Genomic DNA, 18,785 nt, shown 5'->3' with positions numbered 1-18,785 from the left:
TTGTATTCCCTCTTTTTCGTCAGGACCTACAAAATGAGCAGCTCTAGGAAACTTTGGTTTGTTAGTTACCTTTTATGCAGGAAGATCTTACTGCATTTGCAGATCATGTTACAGAAATTAAAGTGATAGGTAAGGCCGAGAATTCTCCCCTTGCATTCTCAGTATCAGTCTTCTGGAATTTTCCAAGATTTCCTTTTAAATGGAAGTTTCCCCATGGCCAGTTTCAACCATGTGTTGAAGTTTGAAGAATGAATAAGGAAATTCCTTTATCTATTCTAGATTTATAGAGATGAGAGGTAAATCTTTACTAAGACATATCTTTCCTTTTGACCTATTTTGCATTACCATGAAGTAACATCTTAAGACTAACTCCCAAATTCAGTCCTTTTCTGTGTTTATGTCTTGCTCTTTAGGTCAATGGGAGTTTTCTAAATTAGAATAAAACCGAACTTCAGCCCTAAATATTAAACATCAGCATGGACTTCAAATGACTGATAGACTCTTTGCAAAATTATATCAGCAATTTTATAAATATCTAAGTTTCCCACTCTATCCTCACATACATGATATATGCCACTCAAGTTCTAAAATGTTCATAATTGCTTTTCAAGTGACAGATGTGAAAGTAAATTTGTGGTGAAACAGCAAAGCAAGAAAGGGCTTTTTCTTGCAAACAGCAGACCTTTGCTGTCTGCACAATTCTTTAAATGAAAGACACTACTGTTTCCCCTTTGCGCATAGGCAGGTACATCAAGGGCTAAACCCTTCTTCCAGCATCAGCATCATCTGATGCAAGTCGTGCTTCTGGACAGGCTGTCCAAGAGAATCCAACCTTCTGCTGAAAGTGTGGGTCTCCGTTAGTAGCCTGCAGTTCATAGAGGCTCAGTATGGGCAGGTAGGGCAAAATTTAACACTGTGCTACCACATATGATACCAGCTACACGCAGAAGTTTGAAATGCTTAAGGAAATATGTATTCTGTAATACAAACCACATGTAAGGAAATTAATCCCTTTTTATTTGGCACTCATTAACCAGTATCGAAAATACTGCGTCCAATTTTGAGCCTCCCTCTCCAGTACATGAAAAATGTTAATATGCAAGTTCAGTGGCAGGCCACCAAGGTGTTTGGGGCTGGAGCACTTGCCCCACGAGGAGTGGATGAAGGAGCTGGGCTTCTTCAGCCTGGAGAAGGGATGGTGTGAGGGGCACGTCAAACCAGATTGCCAGGGTCACGAGGAAGCCATCAAGGGGATGGGAAGCTGTCAAAAGGATGGAGCTGGGCTCTTCCCAACGGTGCATGGCAGGAGGAGGAGAGACAGCAGGCAGGAGAGAGTTCAACTGCATGTCAGGAAAAAATCCTTCACTGTGAGAGGACATGGAACAGGTTGCCCAGGAAGGCAGTCCTGTGTCTTGGGAGGTTTTCAAGATGCAACTGGATAAAGTCCTGCAAGATGGTGTGATCTCACCGCTGAGCCTGGTTTCGGCAAATCGGTCAGACCAGATGGCCTCCCAGGGTCCCTTCCAACCTCAATTGGTCTATTGAGGATTGTTTTTCCTAGGCCAGTCTATCCACAGAAAAACTGTTGCACAAAGTCACATCTGCTGGCAAATGTTCATTTCTGTTGCTTGGCTATAGCTGCAATGTTTCACTGTTTGCAACTGTTATTTTTCATTTAGGAGATTCTATCACCAACAGCATAATGCAGCCTAGCAACTTATCCCAAGGAATAGAACTAGGGAGGAAAAAGACAAAATATGAAGAGGATTATTTGTAAACACATTTATTCTTAAACTGATTTGTTTCCTTTTTTTTTTTTTTTTTTTTTTTTTTCCCATGACATATCATCAGGCTGATTGCTATCAAAGGCACTAGTCCTGCAAACACTAAAATTAGGTGCTTAAATTTACTGGAATTGCTAATGCTGGTAATGCACATACATAAGCGCTGGCAGGACTGCATCCATAATCCTGAGTCCAGCTCCCTAACTGGCTTATTAGTTTTTGTTGTAAGTATCAGATAGATATAATCTAAAGGAACCTAATAAAATTTATGCCATACGTTTTCCTTCTGCTTTCTAGGGTATTTTGCGCAGGGTTTTATTTTTCAAATCCTATTCCATGTCTTTAACGTCATCATGGCAACAACTGCACTTGCAGGATTACTTCTTTAATTTTGCTAATTTTACAAGCGCCAGAAGGCTACGGGCTCACATTATTTTGTACCAACTAGTACCATTTAAAGACAAATTACAATTTGCAGAAATTTACTTTTTTCTGACCAAGAAGATAAAAATACAGGTTGGAATATGGCGACTTCATTTATGGGCAATGTTTTCCAAGTGTTTGTTTATTGATTCATTCATTTATTTGTGGTATCTCTTTACAACAGGTGGTGCTATTTCATGAATTTATTTCACTGTGGAGCTCAGTACTGAGCCTTTGTTTGGCTCTTCAGTAACCCCGACCACCCAGCTGATGCTACCAGCGAAGGAAAGGCTCTGCAGCGGCAAAGAAGTGCACAAGTAGTAAAAAAGCTTTGAGGTGCACAGGGTTTCTCTACCAAAGTAAGAAAAACTAACTTTGAAGAGCATCATGAGGAAACCAACCCACCCCAAACCAAAACCCTACTGAACAGCGGCTGTGCCTGCTCAGCCTCGGAGGGGTAACCCCCTCCGGTGGGATCGCCCTCTCCTCGCTCCCCACTCGCGTTTTTCGGGGCGCCGCAGGACACCTTTCCACGTCGCCGTGAGAGTGTTTTGCGTGGCGGGGCCACCGTCCCGGCCTCACCCCCTTAGCCGTGGGCTCACCCCCCCTGGGTCCCGAGCCGTTAGGCCGTATTTATTCTCAACCGGGAGGCTTTAGCAACTCGAGGGTGGTGGTACGTTGTGGGGGGGTTTTTTGGTGTTTTGTGTGTGTGTGGGGATTTTGGGGGTTGATTTCTTTTTTTTTTTTTTTTTTTAACTCGCGTGTGTGCAGTCGCTGCCGTCTCCCGCAGGCCGCCCCGCCCGGCCCCCCCCGCCCCGTCCCCGCGGCCGCCGCCGTTGCCGAGAGACCGAGGGCGGCTGCCGCCGCCGCCGCCACCGGGCGGGCCCCGCCGCCCCGATCCGCCGCAGGGAGGACGGCGTCCGAGGCAGGCACACCACCGTAACACCTCACACATTCGCGGGGGGCCGGGACCGGCCCCTCCCGACCGCGCCATGAAGGGAGATGCTGGCGGTAGGTCGGAGGCGTCGGGGCGGCTTTGCTGCGCGGCGCTCGGCTCGGTACATGGTGGGCCCCGGCTCCTCCCCCGCGTCCTTCCCCGGCCCCCCCGACCGCTGCCGACCGCCGTGGCTCCTCCGGGGGACGGCGGCGGCTCCCAGGGCGGGGACGGGCGCGGCCAGAGGCCTGGCCGGCTCCGCGGGGGGTTCCGGGGGCGGCGGCGCCCTCCCCGCCCCGACCGTCCTTCCCCCGCGGTGGGAGGGAGGGCGCCGGGCCGGCCTCGGGGCCTGCTGCCGCCGGGAGCGGGAAGCTGCCCGCCCGCCGCCCCGGGGCCCCTCCGCATCCCTCAGCGCTGCGCAAAAAGCGCCTCGCCTCGCTACCGAGGCAGAGCGGGGCCGTGGGGTGGCCAGGCCTCTTCATCTGCCATGGGCCGGGGACGCACGGATTTAATGGGGAGTGTGTGTGTGTGGGGGGGTGCGTGGGGTGTGGGATGGGGCCGAGGCGGGACGGGGTGCGCTGTGGGGAGCTGTGTCCCTGAGGGGAGGTTTCGCCTGCCTCCCAAGGACTGGTGGCTTCGGGGTTGGGGTGGTCAGAGAGAGCAACGTACCGAGGCCTGCAGTTAGTTTCATTAAGGTGCAGTTTCAGGGGTTTCGACACCGTTGGTTGAGTGGAGAGCAAGGTGCTTAATGTTTTTTTGTTGTTCACATCGTTTTGTTTTAGCACTCCCGGTAATGTCAGAGACACATTTCGAGGAACCATGGAGGTTTCTGATGGCCATTATGTGCAGATGTAGCTTTTAGGTCAGCTACGATTTGGTTGGTTACCCACTGATGTGTTCTGAGTCACTCATAAGGGCAATACTTGCAGTGAGAAAATACTAAATGCTGTTCGAGTCTTGTTTTTGTCTTACACACCTTCAATTTCCTGTTTCATTTCATTGTCCCTCTCTCTTCTCACTTCCTTCCACAGCAGCCTCATCCCACCAGCCCTCTAAGTGACCAACAGAGAAATAATACATATTAACAATGAAATAAGTTTTGCTACATAAAACACAAAATTAAGATACTTCAATGGAGGGAGAAAAAAACTATATTCCTCTGAGCTGGGCTCTCTGTCTGCTAGAAGACTCCAGATCTGCAAGTTTATGCATATATCTTTGGGGACTTTTAAGAACAGTTGGAGGAATTGTTGTTCAACCGTTTGAGCTTGGTACCATGTTTTAAAATGAAATTTTAAAGCCATAACAATCAGCATTTCATTTGTGTGTTAGAAGTGTAGACACTTAGTCTTTTTAGTTGGTGTGTCTGTTTTATTTTAATCTGAAATTTGAGCCATCACAGTTCATTCCCATTTAAGCTATACTTCCTGGAAATACAGCTTACTCTGATTTGATTTATTTCTAGCTTCTATACATCACTGGTACCATGAACACTCTGTAGACCTATGTGGCATTCATCTAAACCCAGGTTTTAAGTCACAAAGGTTTCAGGCCTTAAACCTTCACCACAGGAGATATGTAGTATCAAGCTGTGTTGTAGCGAGTAATGGGCCACTGGACGAAGCTCTGGAAGAGGTGGGGAGTCTCGGATTTTCACAAATAAGAATGTCTTCTTAAGGCATGGGTATCATGATGAAATAGAATTGTTACTGGTTTCTGGGGATTTAGGTTTCCTCCCCACCCCTGAGGTATTTAGGAATTCAGGGAGTTGGAAACAAGATTTTTGATGTGTTTGCGAGTAAAATAGAGGTGTTGCATTCATAAATTATTTTTACTGTGTCACTAATAAAATAATTCTGTGGTTGGAAAATGACTTGGATGTCCTGTAGATTATGAGCATGAAATCTTTTTGGAGGTAAAGAGCAAAGTCAGCCAAATACGGGCATTATAGGTTTAATCATATTTTATTTCCCTTTCAATCATTTTCTGTTCTCCATTTCTTTGCCTCCATAGCCTCTTTTTTTTCATTTGAAGTTTCCTGTTGTTGTAGTTTATGCTCAGAGGACAACTGAGGCGCTCACATGCCCCTTCCTCCTCCTTCCCTCCCACCCCCCCAGCTCTGAGGAGGAGAAAATAAGCAAAGGCTCAGGATTGGAGATAGGGCAGGGAGGGATGATAGAAAGGGGAGAATGTGGGAAGGGAAGATGATCTAGAATATTGAAATTTCTTAATTATTTTAGCAAAAAATGTTACAATGCTAAAAGAATATAACCACTGTTTTAATTTTTAATGTATTTAAATTATGAAAAGATGTGTAGACAAGGTTCTAGGCACACTAACATGTAATTAGTGGTACAACAAAATCACAGCAACATTAAAATAATCACTTAAGCAGGCATGCTGCCAGCCATCTGCCTACATAGAAGCTCCTTTCCACCCCTTGATCATTCTGGGAAGGACGCCTTCATCCCTTTCTTTAAAACCCTGAAACACAGGTCTGCAGTGTTCATAGCAGGTTACTGAATGTGGGGTATTTTAGAGAGAAGACAGGTTATTCCCTGAATCCTCTCAAAGAATAACCTGCTGCTACCTGCCTCCTTGCTTTCACAGAAGGCTACAACACAGTTTCCACATGGAGATGAGTAGACCACAAAAGCAAATCCCAGAACACTGCTCTCATACTTTTCCCAACATGATTCTTACTAAGCACATCACTGCACATCTTTGTCAGCTATGGGCTCTTAAGGATTTTCATACAGACTGCATTGCAGTAGACTAAACCTAGGGCAGCAAGTGGTGGGCAGGTAGGTGGCCCACAGTCAAAGTGAACTTCTTAAGTAATCTAGCTGTTCGACTGTGCTGTGTATCTGTAAATGGAATACATTGCCATCAGTATATTCTCTAAATATATTTACTGTGCATTTTAGTGGCTATCATTAAATTTTAGCATTTTATCAACCTTCTGACAGATTAATGCCTAAGGATATATTTCAGTTGTAGGGATCGGAAAGCTGTCTTGTTGCCCAGTCATGCCAACACCCAGCACGTTGGAGGGAGACTGAGGGTGCTCACCACGCTTGTGCTTTGGTTTCCGCTGAAAGAATAAGCTGGTTTCTTGTAATGGGAAGTAGCCACTTCATGCTTGGATGTGTCCCTCCTTCCAGGATACTTGGGGAGCTGAGGCTGTGAAATGTGAGAGTGTACCTGCTCTTAACTGCAGAAGTAGCTTTTGAGTACCTTGATCTCTACTTCGTGTGTAAAAGAAGTGGTGTGGTGGAATGTGCCATGGTGTGGTCTAACGGTGCTGTTTGAAAAACCATCTTCAGTTGTTTTTTGATTTTACTCAACCCGATTTCTTAATTGAAAAATGTTAAAAGCTAACCAATTCTGTTTAAAATTATGAAGTTCATTATCTGGCTGCATGTATATTCATGTGTAGTTTCTTCAAAATTGTATCTTCCAGATATTAGAGGGCTTATAGTAAAAAGTGATATGACATTATGTGATAGTAGTAGTAGGCTGTATATCTGGCTTACATGAGAACTGCTTTTGTATGCAATGTGATATTTGACCGTGTCTGCTGAGTAGGTCTGAATTATTTTGGCTAGGTCTGAGAGGAAGAACTTATATTTAAGAAATAAATATTGTGTGAGCACTGTCCTTAGCCGATAAGAAGACAAGACAAAGGGCACATTTTGGGAAAAAAGAGCTAAAGTCTGGACACCTGTTTATTGTCAGACTAGATTTTCTTATATTGGCAGCCTTAAGCAATTGTTAAACCTTTCTCAATCCGTGGACCCCAGTCTGGTATTTTTGGTCTAGGGTCCTGTTAGTCAGTACAAGATGTCACCAGCTGTTCTTTCCTACCTGTATCCAAATGATTTGAAAATGTGAATGTAACTGATTTTTAGGATATTTCCTTCAGTATACCTTCTTCATGAAGAATCCTGTTTGGTTTTAATAAATACTGAAGTTCGGTCAGCTATTAGTGGTGTACTGTGTTCAAATAATGAAGAGATCTTTTAGGACATTTTACCAGATGCGATAACAATACCCCACTGAGAAAGAAAGTACTGACATAAGTTTCTCCATGAAATTAGTTATGAGATAATAACATCCATGGTGGCATGTGCCATGTGATTATATCCGTTGGAATTCTGTCATTACCTATCTAAAATTAAATATATCTGTACTGTCATGTATATAACTTGTTCACTTCAAATTTTTTGCTACATGAAAACAAATACTGAAATGCTGTTCATCTGTACCTGAAGCCAAAAGCAGGGACAGAGGAATGTGGGGATGCAGAAAGCAGGCAATAGAGAACTAGCAACAATTTGTTAAGAGGGAAAGGAGAAGGCTAATGAGATGAAAGAATGAGAACTTACAATTTTCCTATAAACATATAATGTATACTACAGTTAAGAGCAATTTATTCTTTAAGATAGCCCATAGTTTGTTTGTTTGTTTGTGTTTTTTTAATGTATCATGTAAATGGAGGTTTGTCATCATGCTATGTGTATGGGTGTTCATGTCCTCTTCCAGTCACCCATTTTAGCTTTCACAGACAGTAAGAGATTCAAAGATAATTATTCTCTTAGAAGCATAGATGCTACTTTGTGTGTCCCAGCTCTGGGAAAAGCTGGAAGGGGAGATGACATTTTCAAAGAGAGAGTTGGTGTTGAGAGTGCTTGTAAGCAGCCAGGCTTGGAAGGACCTTCATGCTGTGCTCACATGATCTCAGGTGACAGAGTCAATAGGCAGTGAGAAAGAAATATGTTGGAAGCAAGACGTTGCTGATTCCAATGATTAGTCAGGTTTTTTAACTCTCTCCATAAGTTGTAGGTAGGAGTATCTGCTTTATTTTCCTATCTGTTTTTCTGTGAAGTAATTTCTCAACTGCTGCTTTTGTCTACCAGAGCGTTTATAAGCATGTTTTCCTGACTTTGTGATAGAGGTTTCTTGAGCAGATTGTGCTGTATACAGTGAGCTTGCTTTATAAACAAGACACACATTTCTCAGCTTTTGATGTTGTGTAGGATCAGCTACTTTTTAAAATTTGTCTTTTGATTTTTGTAGGAAGTGCAAACTTCCATCTGCAGGAGTGTCTTGTGGCTGGGTGTGGATATCACAAACTGGGATTAAACCTTCTTCAGAGTTTTTTTTTTTTTTCCCAAGTGCACAGTGGGTCTTAAGTTCACCAACTATTGTACTAGCATACTTTAATTTTAGCAAAAGCTGCAAATTTAGTGGTTGGGTGGTGGTTTAGACAGTGTAGTGATTGCTGAACATGCCTGCAAGTTCAGGGAGAGAGAGGAAAAGGCTGACCAAATGGATCTGAAGGGGCTCAGTGCATGAGTAATTTTCCATTTGGTTTTCTTCCTTTAATTTGTCTCTGCTTCTAAAAATAGAAGGGAGATTTAAAAGCAAAGACACTACATTCCTCCCTGAGAAGGTTGACACCCGTGCTGTGGTTTTTCAATGCTGCTATAAAGAAAATACTTCAGAGAAATGTGAAGTGGATGTAGCCCCGAAACTCCAAGATATTTTCCTGTCTCAAAACCTATCTTTGCCTTGCACCGAATATTTCTTCATAACTCTGGAGCTAGAAATATATCTTAGAGAATGTATTAAGCCTTTCATGTTAATAACAGGTTGGGATCAAAGAAAGACCTAACGATGTGTGTCGGAATCAATGCAGGAGCTGCAGGGTTGGATTTGTAGTTGGGGTTAAGGAGGACTACAGCCTCCCCATTAGCAGACTGGTGTGGTGCTCACTACATGTCGCATGCTGGAAGGAGTTCTTGCACAGCTCCCTTCCTCCTCTTCATCTTTCAGCTGGTTCTCCCTTGCAGAAACAGGTGCAAAAGGGATTGTAGTCCAAGAATTAAAATTTTTTGCACACCCGTCAGAGTCCCAAGGCTGCACCAGGCTTTGTGTTCCTCTACAGTAACAGACACATGTAAAAGCCTGTGTGTTCCATGGAAAAATAAAAGTAGTGAGCACAACAACAAAAAATTGCATAAAAGCTTGAGAGCAACCTTGATATACTTTGAATAATCTTGCTAAAGACCATTTCCAGGAGGTTCTTGGCTTGTTATCTTTATTCTCCATTTTTTTTGTGGGCATTTATGCTCATTTCAAGTAGAGAAGGTAAACAAGCTGGTTCTTATATTCTATAAGCGTTTCCTCCCTTCCACTGGATTTATATATATGGTGATCTGTTTATTCAAGGCTACCTCTTAAAAATAAAAATTCTGATCTCTTTAGTCACAACATTTAAGTAGTGAACTTCATCCATTGTGGATGTCTAAAGGTCACAATATTTTCTGTGCCCAGATCAATTAAAAAAAAAAAAAACAAAAGAGTCACTGAGTAAAAGGGTAAATGGGAATTTCATTAGAAGGATATGGCTGATCTTCCTACACATCTGATGTATAAATAATCAATATTGAGAAAAGCATAAAAACAACGGAGCCTCTCGAATAGCCACTTGATTATTATCTACCTATTTCCCGAAATGGACATAGCTTGTTATTTAGATTGTCATTTATTATCAGTAGTAGCTTGTCAGTGTTCAATATCCTGAGTCTTTTCACATAATTATTGATTGTACTTATCGTATTGATTCTCTATTTATTAGTATGTATTTTCGTAAGAGTTTACTAGGAGCACTGTCATAGCCATTACGTAACCATTAGCCAGAAATGGTAAACATAAAATGATTACTTTGTTAATTCACTGATTAGATTTTGAGTAATAGTTTCAAAAGGAACATATTTTCAAGAAACATTTTAGAACATGTCTTTTTTTTTTCCTAGAGTCTTAAGAAATGCAGCTCCCAAGACATTGCAGTAAACTTATCACTCTGCTAAATGTAGCCATTTTAAGGCTTCATGACCTCAAAAAGTACACCAACATCTCTGAGGCTTCAAGCATTTCTAGTTATGCTTTGGTCCAAGTAGAGAAAATAGGTCAATACATTAGGCATAGAAATAAATAGGAGAAAGCAGAAAAAATAGCTAAAGAGGAGAAAGTAGTGAAAGTTCAGTTATGAGGAAGAAGTCGAGCATGAAGCTTGAGCATAAGAATTAAGAGAACGTACTTGTATGGATATTATTTCAGTCTTCATTTGTTAGAGAAAGACTATTGATTTATAATGTTTAATTTACAATAGTTGCATATTTTTGTGGCAGCTTACCAGTTTCACTTGTATTGAGATTGCTGTGACTGACCATCCAACACTAATAAAGGTGTCAGAAGTTGTCCTTTTTTTGTGCCTTTGTATAATGTCAGTTCATTTAAAGAAATCAATTATTGCGTAATGTCAGCTCCTCCAGCTGGAAGCATCAATCCAAAACCTCAACCTTGTTGCTTTATGGTCTATTTGAAGATAGACCAATGGTTCAGACTAGTTTTTTAAATATGAGACAGGGGATATGAGGTAGGTGTGTATAGGCAGGAAAACACAAGGTCATACTGATGGCGCAGTCATCATGATCAGGAGTTTTAGTTTACTGACAGATACGAAAGAAGATACTAAAAACCTTTGTAGAAGCTTGTAAGGAGCTCACATATGGAGCTTGTCATGTATTGAGAGACCATAGGAGAAACCACAAAAGCACTCTTGTGAAAACGTAGCAAGGGCATTACAGAGACAGGAGCTGAAGTCTTACATCTGAAAGAGAAAACAGAGTAGGAGTAGACTTTGAGGGACCTGGAAACATCTTACATCTGAAAGAGAAAACAGACAGAGTAGGAGTAGACTTTGAGGGACCTGGAAACAGTTGAATAGGTTCTGTTTGCCATAACAGCTCAAAGAAGAACCAGCCAAGGATGCATAGGTACGTGGTGTTTGGACATGAAGCAGCAGCCTGTGTGGTTGAAAAGGCCAGCTGAGACCAAGCACATGGGAACTTCTGCAGTCCTGAGCCCACTGTTTCCTCTGGCTAATTGAGGACAATGCTTTTTAAGTTCATGTTACAGTCATCATTGTGATACTTGGGCCTGTAATTACCAGGTCTGTAGTGACAGGACAAGAGGGCAATGGTTTTAACCTGAAAGGGAAGGTTTAGGTTGGGCATAGGGAAAAAATTCTTTATGATGAGGCTGGTGAGACACTGGAACAGGATGCCCGGAGAAGTTGTGAATGCCCCATCATTGGAACTGTTAAAAATCAGGTTGGATGAGGCTTTGAGCAACCTGGTCTAGTGAAAGATGTCCCTACTCATGGCAGGGAGGTTGAATTAGATGATCTTTAATGGTCCCTTCCAACCCAAACCGTTATATGATTCTATTCTATACTGGTTTTGACAAACTTTTCAAAAGTATATTGTCACCTACAAACCACACTTGTTCTGGAGTAAAGGTCCAGAATAAGGTCTCGAAGTCTGGCTTTCTCCTTTTCCCTCTTATTTCACGGGCAGACTGTTACTCCTTGGGAAAGTGTATCATCTTCATCTCTTTGGATTTATTTAGACTCTGGGATCCGTGAACTGTGTCTGTGGGAAAATCAGTAATAAGATCTAACCCACCTTTCTGCTCTTGTGGTGTGGCCGCTAGTTGTGGCTCCCATAGCTGAGCCTGCAGAAGGCTCAGTCAGTGCCACGCACTCAGCAGTATCCAGACTCAGCCTGACCTTTTGGAAATGACACATTTTTCTCAGTGCTTCCATGTGCCAACACAAGTCCCAGAGACAGCTGACTGTCTGGCTGTTGGATAGACAATTGCTAAGAATAAAAAAAAAAGTATTAGAAAAGTACATATTAATAGTAGTATATAGCAAAAAGGCTCTTCTGATTTCAGTAAAGAACATTAACATCTGTTGGCTGCTTAACACTGCCTGTTTGCCTTTGGCATGTTGGGCTTTATCTTAGCCTGGTGTAATAAATGGAAATGTCACCATTAAATTAAATGGCTCCAGGTCAAATCCATCCAATGATTACTCTGGGTTTAAGATCACAGCAACAGCATTCTTTGCTTATTGGTACAAATTTTCTGCCAGTGTTGCTAAGTTTCTGGTAATTGTTTGCATTGCATACTGTCATGTAAATTTTTGTGAACTAACAAGAGTCATGTCAGTGATTTATATAGGCAAAGCTTTTTAATAAAATGAAGATCATGTTAATTAGTAAGTACAAAAGCAGTTTGCATGAAAACAAAATGCTTTAGGATATTTGTAAAACTGTTCAAAATGCATTATAAAATGGCTTTAGTGAATTAATATCTTCTCTTTTTTTTTTTTTCTCCTCAGAAGGTTTCATGATTATAGATAACAAAAGTTAACTTCAGGATGCTAAAAAGGAAACAAAGTTCAAGGGTGGAAGCCCAGCCAGTTACAGATTTCGGTCCTGATGAATCTTTGTCAGACAATGCAGATATTCTGTGGATTAACAAACCAGTAGGTATCTCTTGCCATTTTTACTAATTTTAAGTTAAATGTAACCTGCATTGTTGAAATATGACTTTCACAAAAGATTCTGAAATAGGTATTTGTCAGAAAGAATTATTGAGCTATATTTGCTAATCTACTTGCTAATTTTTTGCAAAAAGCCCAAAACTAAATAAAAAGGTTTCTTTTGGGTGTTGCAGGCTGATGGGGATGATCAAGCAGTGTTTGCCAACCAGTTCAGCTACTGACTCTTTTTTTAAACAGCCATTCTTTCAATGTCTCTGGTTCCTAACATGTTTATTGAAATTAAAAATTAAGTTGTAAAATGAGCTTTTGAAAAGGATGTTAAAAGGAGCATTTAATTGCTGCAGTGGTAGCCAGAAGTCAGCACTTTTGATTTTCAGATCTCTCCTTTTACATCACTTATGAATATAAAAGTTTATTTTGGCTGGTTATTTTGAAATACAGCTCACATTTTTCTGGTATCATTTAACTTATAACTTGCCCTAAGAAATAGATAGGTGTAAAAGCGTCTGGCAACTTGAAACTGGGGAAAGTTTCATTGGGAGTGAAGTTATTAATAGAATGTGCAGTATTAATACAATGCCTTTACCATGTAAATATGGTTATTGTGATTAAATTATTTATTCAGCAGTCAGTGTGCATCCGGGATTCCTATATTTAGAATGATTCATGTTTTTGCAGAGAAGGCATTTTCACATTTCTCTCAAAGTATTGTATAAATTTTTACTTTGTAAAAGCAGAAAGTCAAATATGCTGAAATAATAGACGTTGTTGGCATTACATTCATTTAATGGAACTACCATCTCATTTGCAGTATGGATGCTGGATCCCCTCAGCTTTGCTTCTGAGTTTTAACACCTAAGACATTTACAAGACAAACCCCATATATTAATTCATTCTAAATAATCTTAAGTATAATGTTTGTATTGATTGCTGTAATAAGCTCAAAATGTCATTGCAGAAGTATATATGCTGGGTTATTTAACTATGTTTCTCAGCACACAGTACACGTTTTTTTCGATGGAATAATTTTTTTCTTGTCACGCTGATGGACTAGTTGTATATTGCTTAGCATGTAAAATATCAACATTTTATTGTGGCAAAGAATGCTTTTTATATCAGCCAAACTTTAATATTTATGTTAATTTTTTCAGTTGAAGCAAGGTTTGAAACAAAGTGAGCATTAAAGAGACATAGATCATTCCTCAGATTCCTTCCACTTCCAAATTATTAATTTGGGCTCAGAGTATGCAAATAATAGAGCTATTCAATTCAGGTCAAATATCATTACACTTAGGTGAATGTATAGTAAGTATTAAATTAGGTAAGTGTTCTTAAATCTTCTTGATGTCAAAAGATCTGAGGTGGTGTAAATGAGCGTAGAATGTTTCCCCAGATGAAAAATTGTTACAAATGCACCTTAGTTCTGTGGTTTTTGTTTGGAGAATTTTTTTCTGGCTGAAGTGTCTTTTTCTTCTTCTTGTTTTGATAGATACGACCTTAGCATCTTTGATTCATTACGCTTGTCTGGCTTCAAGAAGTTTCAATGGTGTTTTGATTTAAAGGAAAAAAATCCAACCTTAAACCCCTGTATTGATATGTTTGGCTTTTTCGTTAGACCTCCCACTGTGACTGGCACTGAATATCAGCCTTATTAGTAATGACTGTGGTGGGACTGAGACTTAAGGAGTCATAGAAATGAACTGTTCTCTTACAACAACAAAACTTGTTTGGAGCAAAAGTGAATCATGATGTTAAGAAGCAGCTTTCTGTGACATGGTCTCTTTTGTATTTATTCTTTCCATAAATGGAAGGATGCTTTTAATCCCCATGCCTTTCACTTAATTTTTGGAATTGTAAACTGATTTAAAAATCAGTCTGTCTAAATATGGAACTAAAATTTTCCACAGATATTTTTATTTAATGTATTCACCCAGTTTATAACATCAACTAGTTCCACTTATTGTCTGCACATAAATGTGACAAGTTGTCATTTGAAAAAAAATTGGATTACAAAAGCCACAAAATAGAAATTATAGAGTCCTAATTCTCAGTTTCCTGGCTCTTAATTCTTGGTTTCTGAGTTCTACAACCTCCCAAATTAACTAATAAAATTATATATATATATATATAAGTGTATATTTATATAAAAATAAAGTCAGGAATGCTTATTTTTGGATGAAGACTTTCAACATGTGGATCATGATGTAAAAGAAAAATGCAAATGTGCATTTACAAAAGGTGCCAGTGCAAGTTATGGAGGCTAAATAATTGAGCTTTTTTTGAACATTGAAGCAATCTTGCAATGTCTTGTTTTCTTTTCAGTGGGTACACTCTTTACTACGAATCTGTGCCATCATCAGTGTTATTTCTGTTTGTATGAACACTCCAAAGACCTTTGAACATTATCCTCCTCTCCAATATGTGACATTTGCTCTTGATACTCTGTTGATGTTTCTTTACACTGCAGAGATGATAGCAAAAATGCATATCCGTGGGATAGTTAAGGTAAGCATTTAAACAGTATTCTACATGTGCTTAAGAAAGTGATGTGAATATATGCTGGTGACACTTGATCTTTGTTTTTGAACTTCTCAGCTCTTTTTGATATGATTGTTTTTAAGTGCAGGCAACACCATGGAGTATAAACTGAAAGGACAGACTGACAAAGATGCAGCTTTACTGCATATTTAATCCCCCCTCCAGTATAATACCAATGTTCATAATAATGATTTCCTACTAAGAAATAGATAGTTTAATTGGATTAATATAAAGAATGAAAGGAAAAATAAGCTAAATATACATTAGCAAGAATATTTTGTAAATGCCTAGAGATCCATATATGGACTTAGATCTTTGATTTTAATTTCATAAGGCTGGATGTGTTGTTGTGTGGTTACTTTATTTAAATAAGAACATATGTCTTACTGTGAGCTAAATGAGAAAGTTGTCTTGCTTTACTGAATTTTTTCCTTAATATAATGCATGTTGATAAACAAATGCTTCTGTTATCATATGTTTACTGTTGTTGCTGGACTAATTTGTATAAGTAGATATAATATTGGAGAATGTAAAACTGCAGAATTTTTCAGTAATCATCGTTTTGTAGCATTATTTTACTGACTGTTTCCAATCTTCTATAAAAAGATACGAATTCATCTTACATACAAAAAATCGATCTTCAGACCTTACTGACAATACAATTATGACACTATTGCACAGAATAGATAATCAGTGTTTTATCCTTCCCTTTCACTCCTGGAAGGTCTGGTGACTCCAGAGACATCTGAGGTTTTACTTAGCTCTTCCATTTGTTCTGAGTTTGCAGATAACATTTTTTGTTCACTGCCAAACGAAGCTATTATTATGTCATCATACTTAATGAATATTAATAGTAAAAGTTAAAGTACCATCAATATTAATATTTAGAAAATTACTGAAATAAGATAATTCTGAGAAAATCTTTGTGTGCTGCGTAAGGCCAAAGTATTCCTTTGTGAAGTGCTATTTCTGGCCTCTACCTGTACTCCCTTATTCAGAGATGCCCATTAAGCAGATGAAGATGAGGACACAGGATCATGAATGGAGAATTAGTGACCAGCATGCACATTTGAACAACATGCGTGTAACATGTCTGTTATAACCACTACAGACTTTGTAAAGAAATGGACCCGTAGATATTAATGTAGAGAGAGGGAGGGGTGGCCAACAATATGACCTCTGTATAAATCTTGTCTTCTCAGCCTTAATGTGTGGAAATGCCAACTTCACTCACACTCAACACCTAAGGGCTATGAATAATATGTTGCTGCATATTCTAATGTCTTTCAGTGGGTTGTTTAAATTTATGGATATAGAATAGAATAGAATAGAATAGAATAGAATAGAATAGAATAGAATAGAATAGAATAGAATAGAATAGAATAGAATAGAATAGAATAGAACAAAATAGTTGAAATAGTTGGAAGGGACAATTGGAAGGGACCTACAAAGATCATCTAGTCCAACTGCCAGACCACTTCAGGGCTGACCAAAAGTGAAAGCATGTTATTAAGGGCATTGTCCAAATGCCTCCTAAACACTGACAGGCTTGGGGCATCGATCACCTCTCTAGGAAGCTTGTTCCAGTGTTTGACCGCCCTCTCAGTAAGGAAATGTTTCCTAATGTCTGGTCTGAACCTCCTCTGATGCAGCTTTGAACCATTCCCACTCATCCTATCACTGGGTCCCAGGGAGAAGACCTCAGCACCTCCCTTTCTACTTCCTCCCAGATGAAGCTGTAGAGAGCAATCAGGTCACCCCTCAGCCTCCTTTTCTCTGAGCTAGACAAACCCAGGGTCCTTAGCCACTCCTCATAGGATGAACTTATCTTTCATTGTCGTATGATGAACTTGTCTTTGAAGTATGTCTGATGAGTCTGCCCTCACAGAATTAATAGCTATCTGGAGTTGGTTCCGTTGCTTTGATACATATTATACACGTGTAGATGACAATGCAGATTATTTCATTTGCACACTGACATTTTCCTCTTCATTTATTAGATAAAAATTCAGTAGAATAGACTAGACATAACCACTGTTTCGCAAAGATAGTTTAAGTAGAAGATGGCTGCATTTACTGTTATTTTAATAACTGAGGGTTTGCTTGGAGCTTAATGTCATGTAGCATTCATCAGTGAATATAGTTATACTGAAGTTAAGTGCCTTTATTGGCACTATCATAGAATAAGTCATAGAATAATTTAGATTAGCAGGGGGATCCAGAGGTCATCTAGTCTGACCTACTGCCCAAAGCAAGTCCAGTTAGATGAAGTTGCCCATGGCTTGCATTGTCCAGGTGAATCTCACTCCTCCAAGGATGAAGATTCTACAGGCTCTCTGGACAGCCTATTCCAGTGCTTGACCAACCTTAATGAAAACAATTTTTTTCCTAATACTTAATCAGAATTTTCCATGTTTCAACTTGTGTCCCTTGTATCTTAATTTACCACTGTGTGCTTCCAAGAAGAGTTTGGTTCCATCTTCTCTGTATCATCTGATTACATAGCTGTAGGCAGCAACAAGGTCTTCTCTTTTCCTTCTCTGCCAAAGGCTGAACAGACCCATGTCTCTCACCCTCTCCTCCTACATCATGTACTCCAGCTCTCTGACCTTTTTGGTGGCCCTCTGCTCCCTCCATTATGTCTATGTCCTTCTTGTACTGGGGACCCCAGAACTTTACTCAGCTCAAAGTTTAGCTTGTGGATGTGTTCTCACAATTATTGAATAAAGGGGAAGGCTGGCTTCACTGGACCTGGTGGCTACACACCGTTCATGTGAATAAGAGAACTGTAGGAAAAGGGTATAGGCTTGTGCCAAGTATAACAACTTTCATAAAACTGTGTTAGAACTGGATTGGCCTTTTTTTTTTCAGCTGTTAAGTCAGAGCTCTTTGAATATGTTATCAAATTGTTTCTTTGAATGCTAATCAATGACTAATCCATTTTAGTGAACTGTTTGACTTACTCTTTGGATTGTGGACTCTAGGGAAAATATTGGTTAAATATTATAACTCTGCCAAGAACATAATGATCCATGGACTTCCAAAGACAGTGGCAGTCAAAGTAAAATAAAGCACTGTTTAGAAACCTATTAGCATTTACTGAAGATGTTTGTATATGAAACATCCTTATATAAGAAAGTTTGTTTATGAACTGCAGTCCTGATTTAAGTGCATTTAAGACTTTTAGTGAATGTAGGATCAATTAATATATTGCCATATGGTTCTACTGAACTTCACCATAAATCAGTATTTCTGTAAAGGCCTTAGGAATTGAAATGCTAATTAACTTTTGAACTGTGATTAATGCAAAATTTTAGTCCAGCAAGAAACCTAATTTATGGAGAAGGTGGGCACCATCCACTGAAGTTCCAATTAATAATAATGTAAGTATAGCTGAGCTAAGAAGATTTTGAAATTGTTAAGTCATGTCTAATTAACACCTTCTGAGGATGAGAAATTTACTTCCTTTGGTTCCCAGGGATTTTTAGAAAAGGAAAGTACCTTCTGAAAATCCTAGCCTTTTGTCTGTAAAAAGTTTCCGTTTTCCCTGTGTAAACTAAGTGACAAAATAAAGCAATACATCCATCCAAGTGGTTTTTTACCCCAGAAGGAAAGTTAAACTGAAATGTTGCTGTGACACTGCTTTTTATTACTCATTTCCTTCTGAATAATTGTTTCTGTGCTAGTA

At 39.7% G+C, this 18,785-nt stretch overlaps 1 protein-coding gene across 2 annotated transcripts in view; it reads left to right on the top strand.

Annotated features, from left to right (window-relative positions):
• Positions 1-3,043: 3,043 nt before the first annotated feature.
• Positions 3,044-18,785, top strand: part of NALCN (sodium leak channel, non-selective) — a 248,499-nt gene continuing 232,757 nt past the window's right edge. For both annotated transcript variants that reach the window (XM_042806091.1, XM_042806090.1), the window contains exons 1-3: positions 3,044-3,218; positions 12,395-12,541; positions 14,882-15,064. In XM_042806091.1, coding sequence (XP_042662025.1) covers positions 12,434-12,541; positions 14,882-15,064 — 291 coding nt within the window. In that variant the 5' untranslated portion in view covers positions 3,044-3,218; positions 12,395-12,433. The remainder of the gene's footprint in view (positions 3,219-12,394; positions 12,542-14,881; positions 15,065-18,785) is intronic.

The sequence above is a fragment of the Tyto alba genome, unplaced genomic scaffold (genome assembly GCF_018691265.1).
Source record: "Tyto alba isolate M040663 unplaced genomic scaffold, T.alba_DEE_v4.0 Super-Scaffold_45, whole genome shotgun sequence".
Classification (NCBI taxonomy): Eukaryota; Metazoa; Chordata; class Aves; order Strigiformes; family Tytonidae; genus Tyto; species Tyto alba.
The sequence above is the reverse complement of the archived record's forward strand: the minus strand, read 5'-3'. Positions and strand labels throughout refer to the sequence as shown.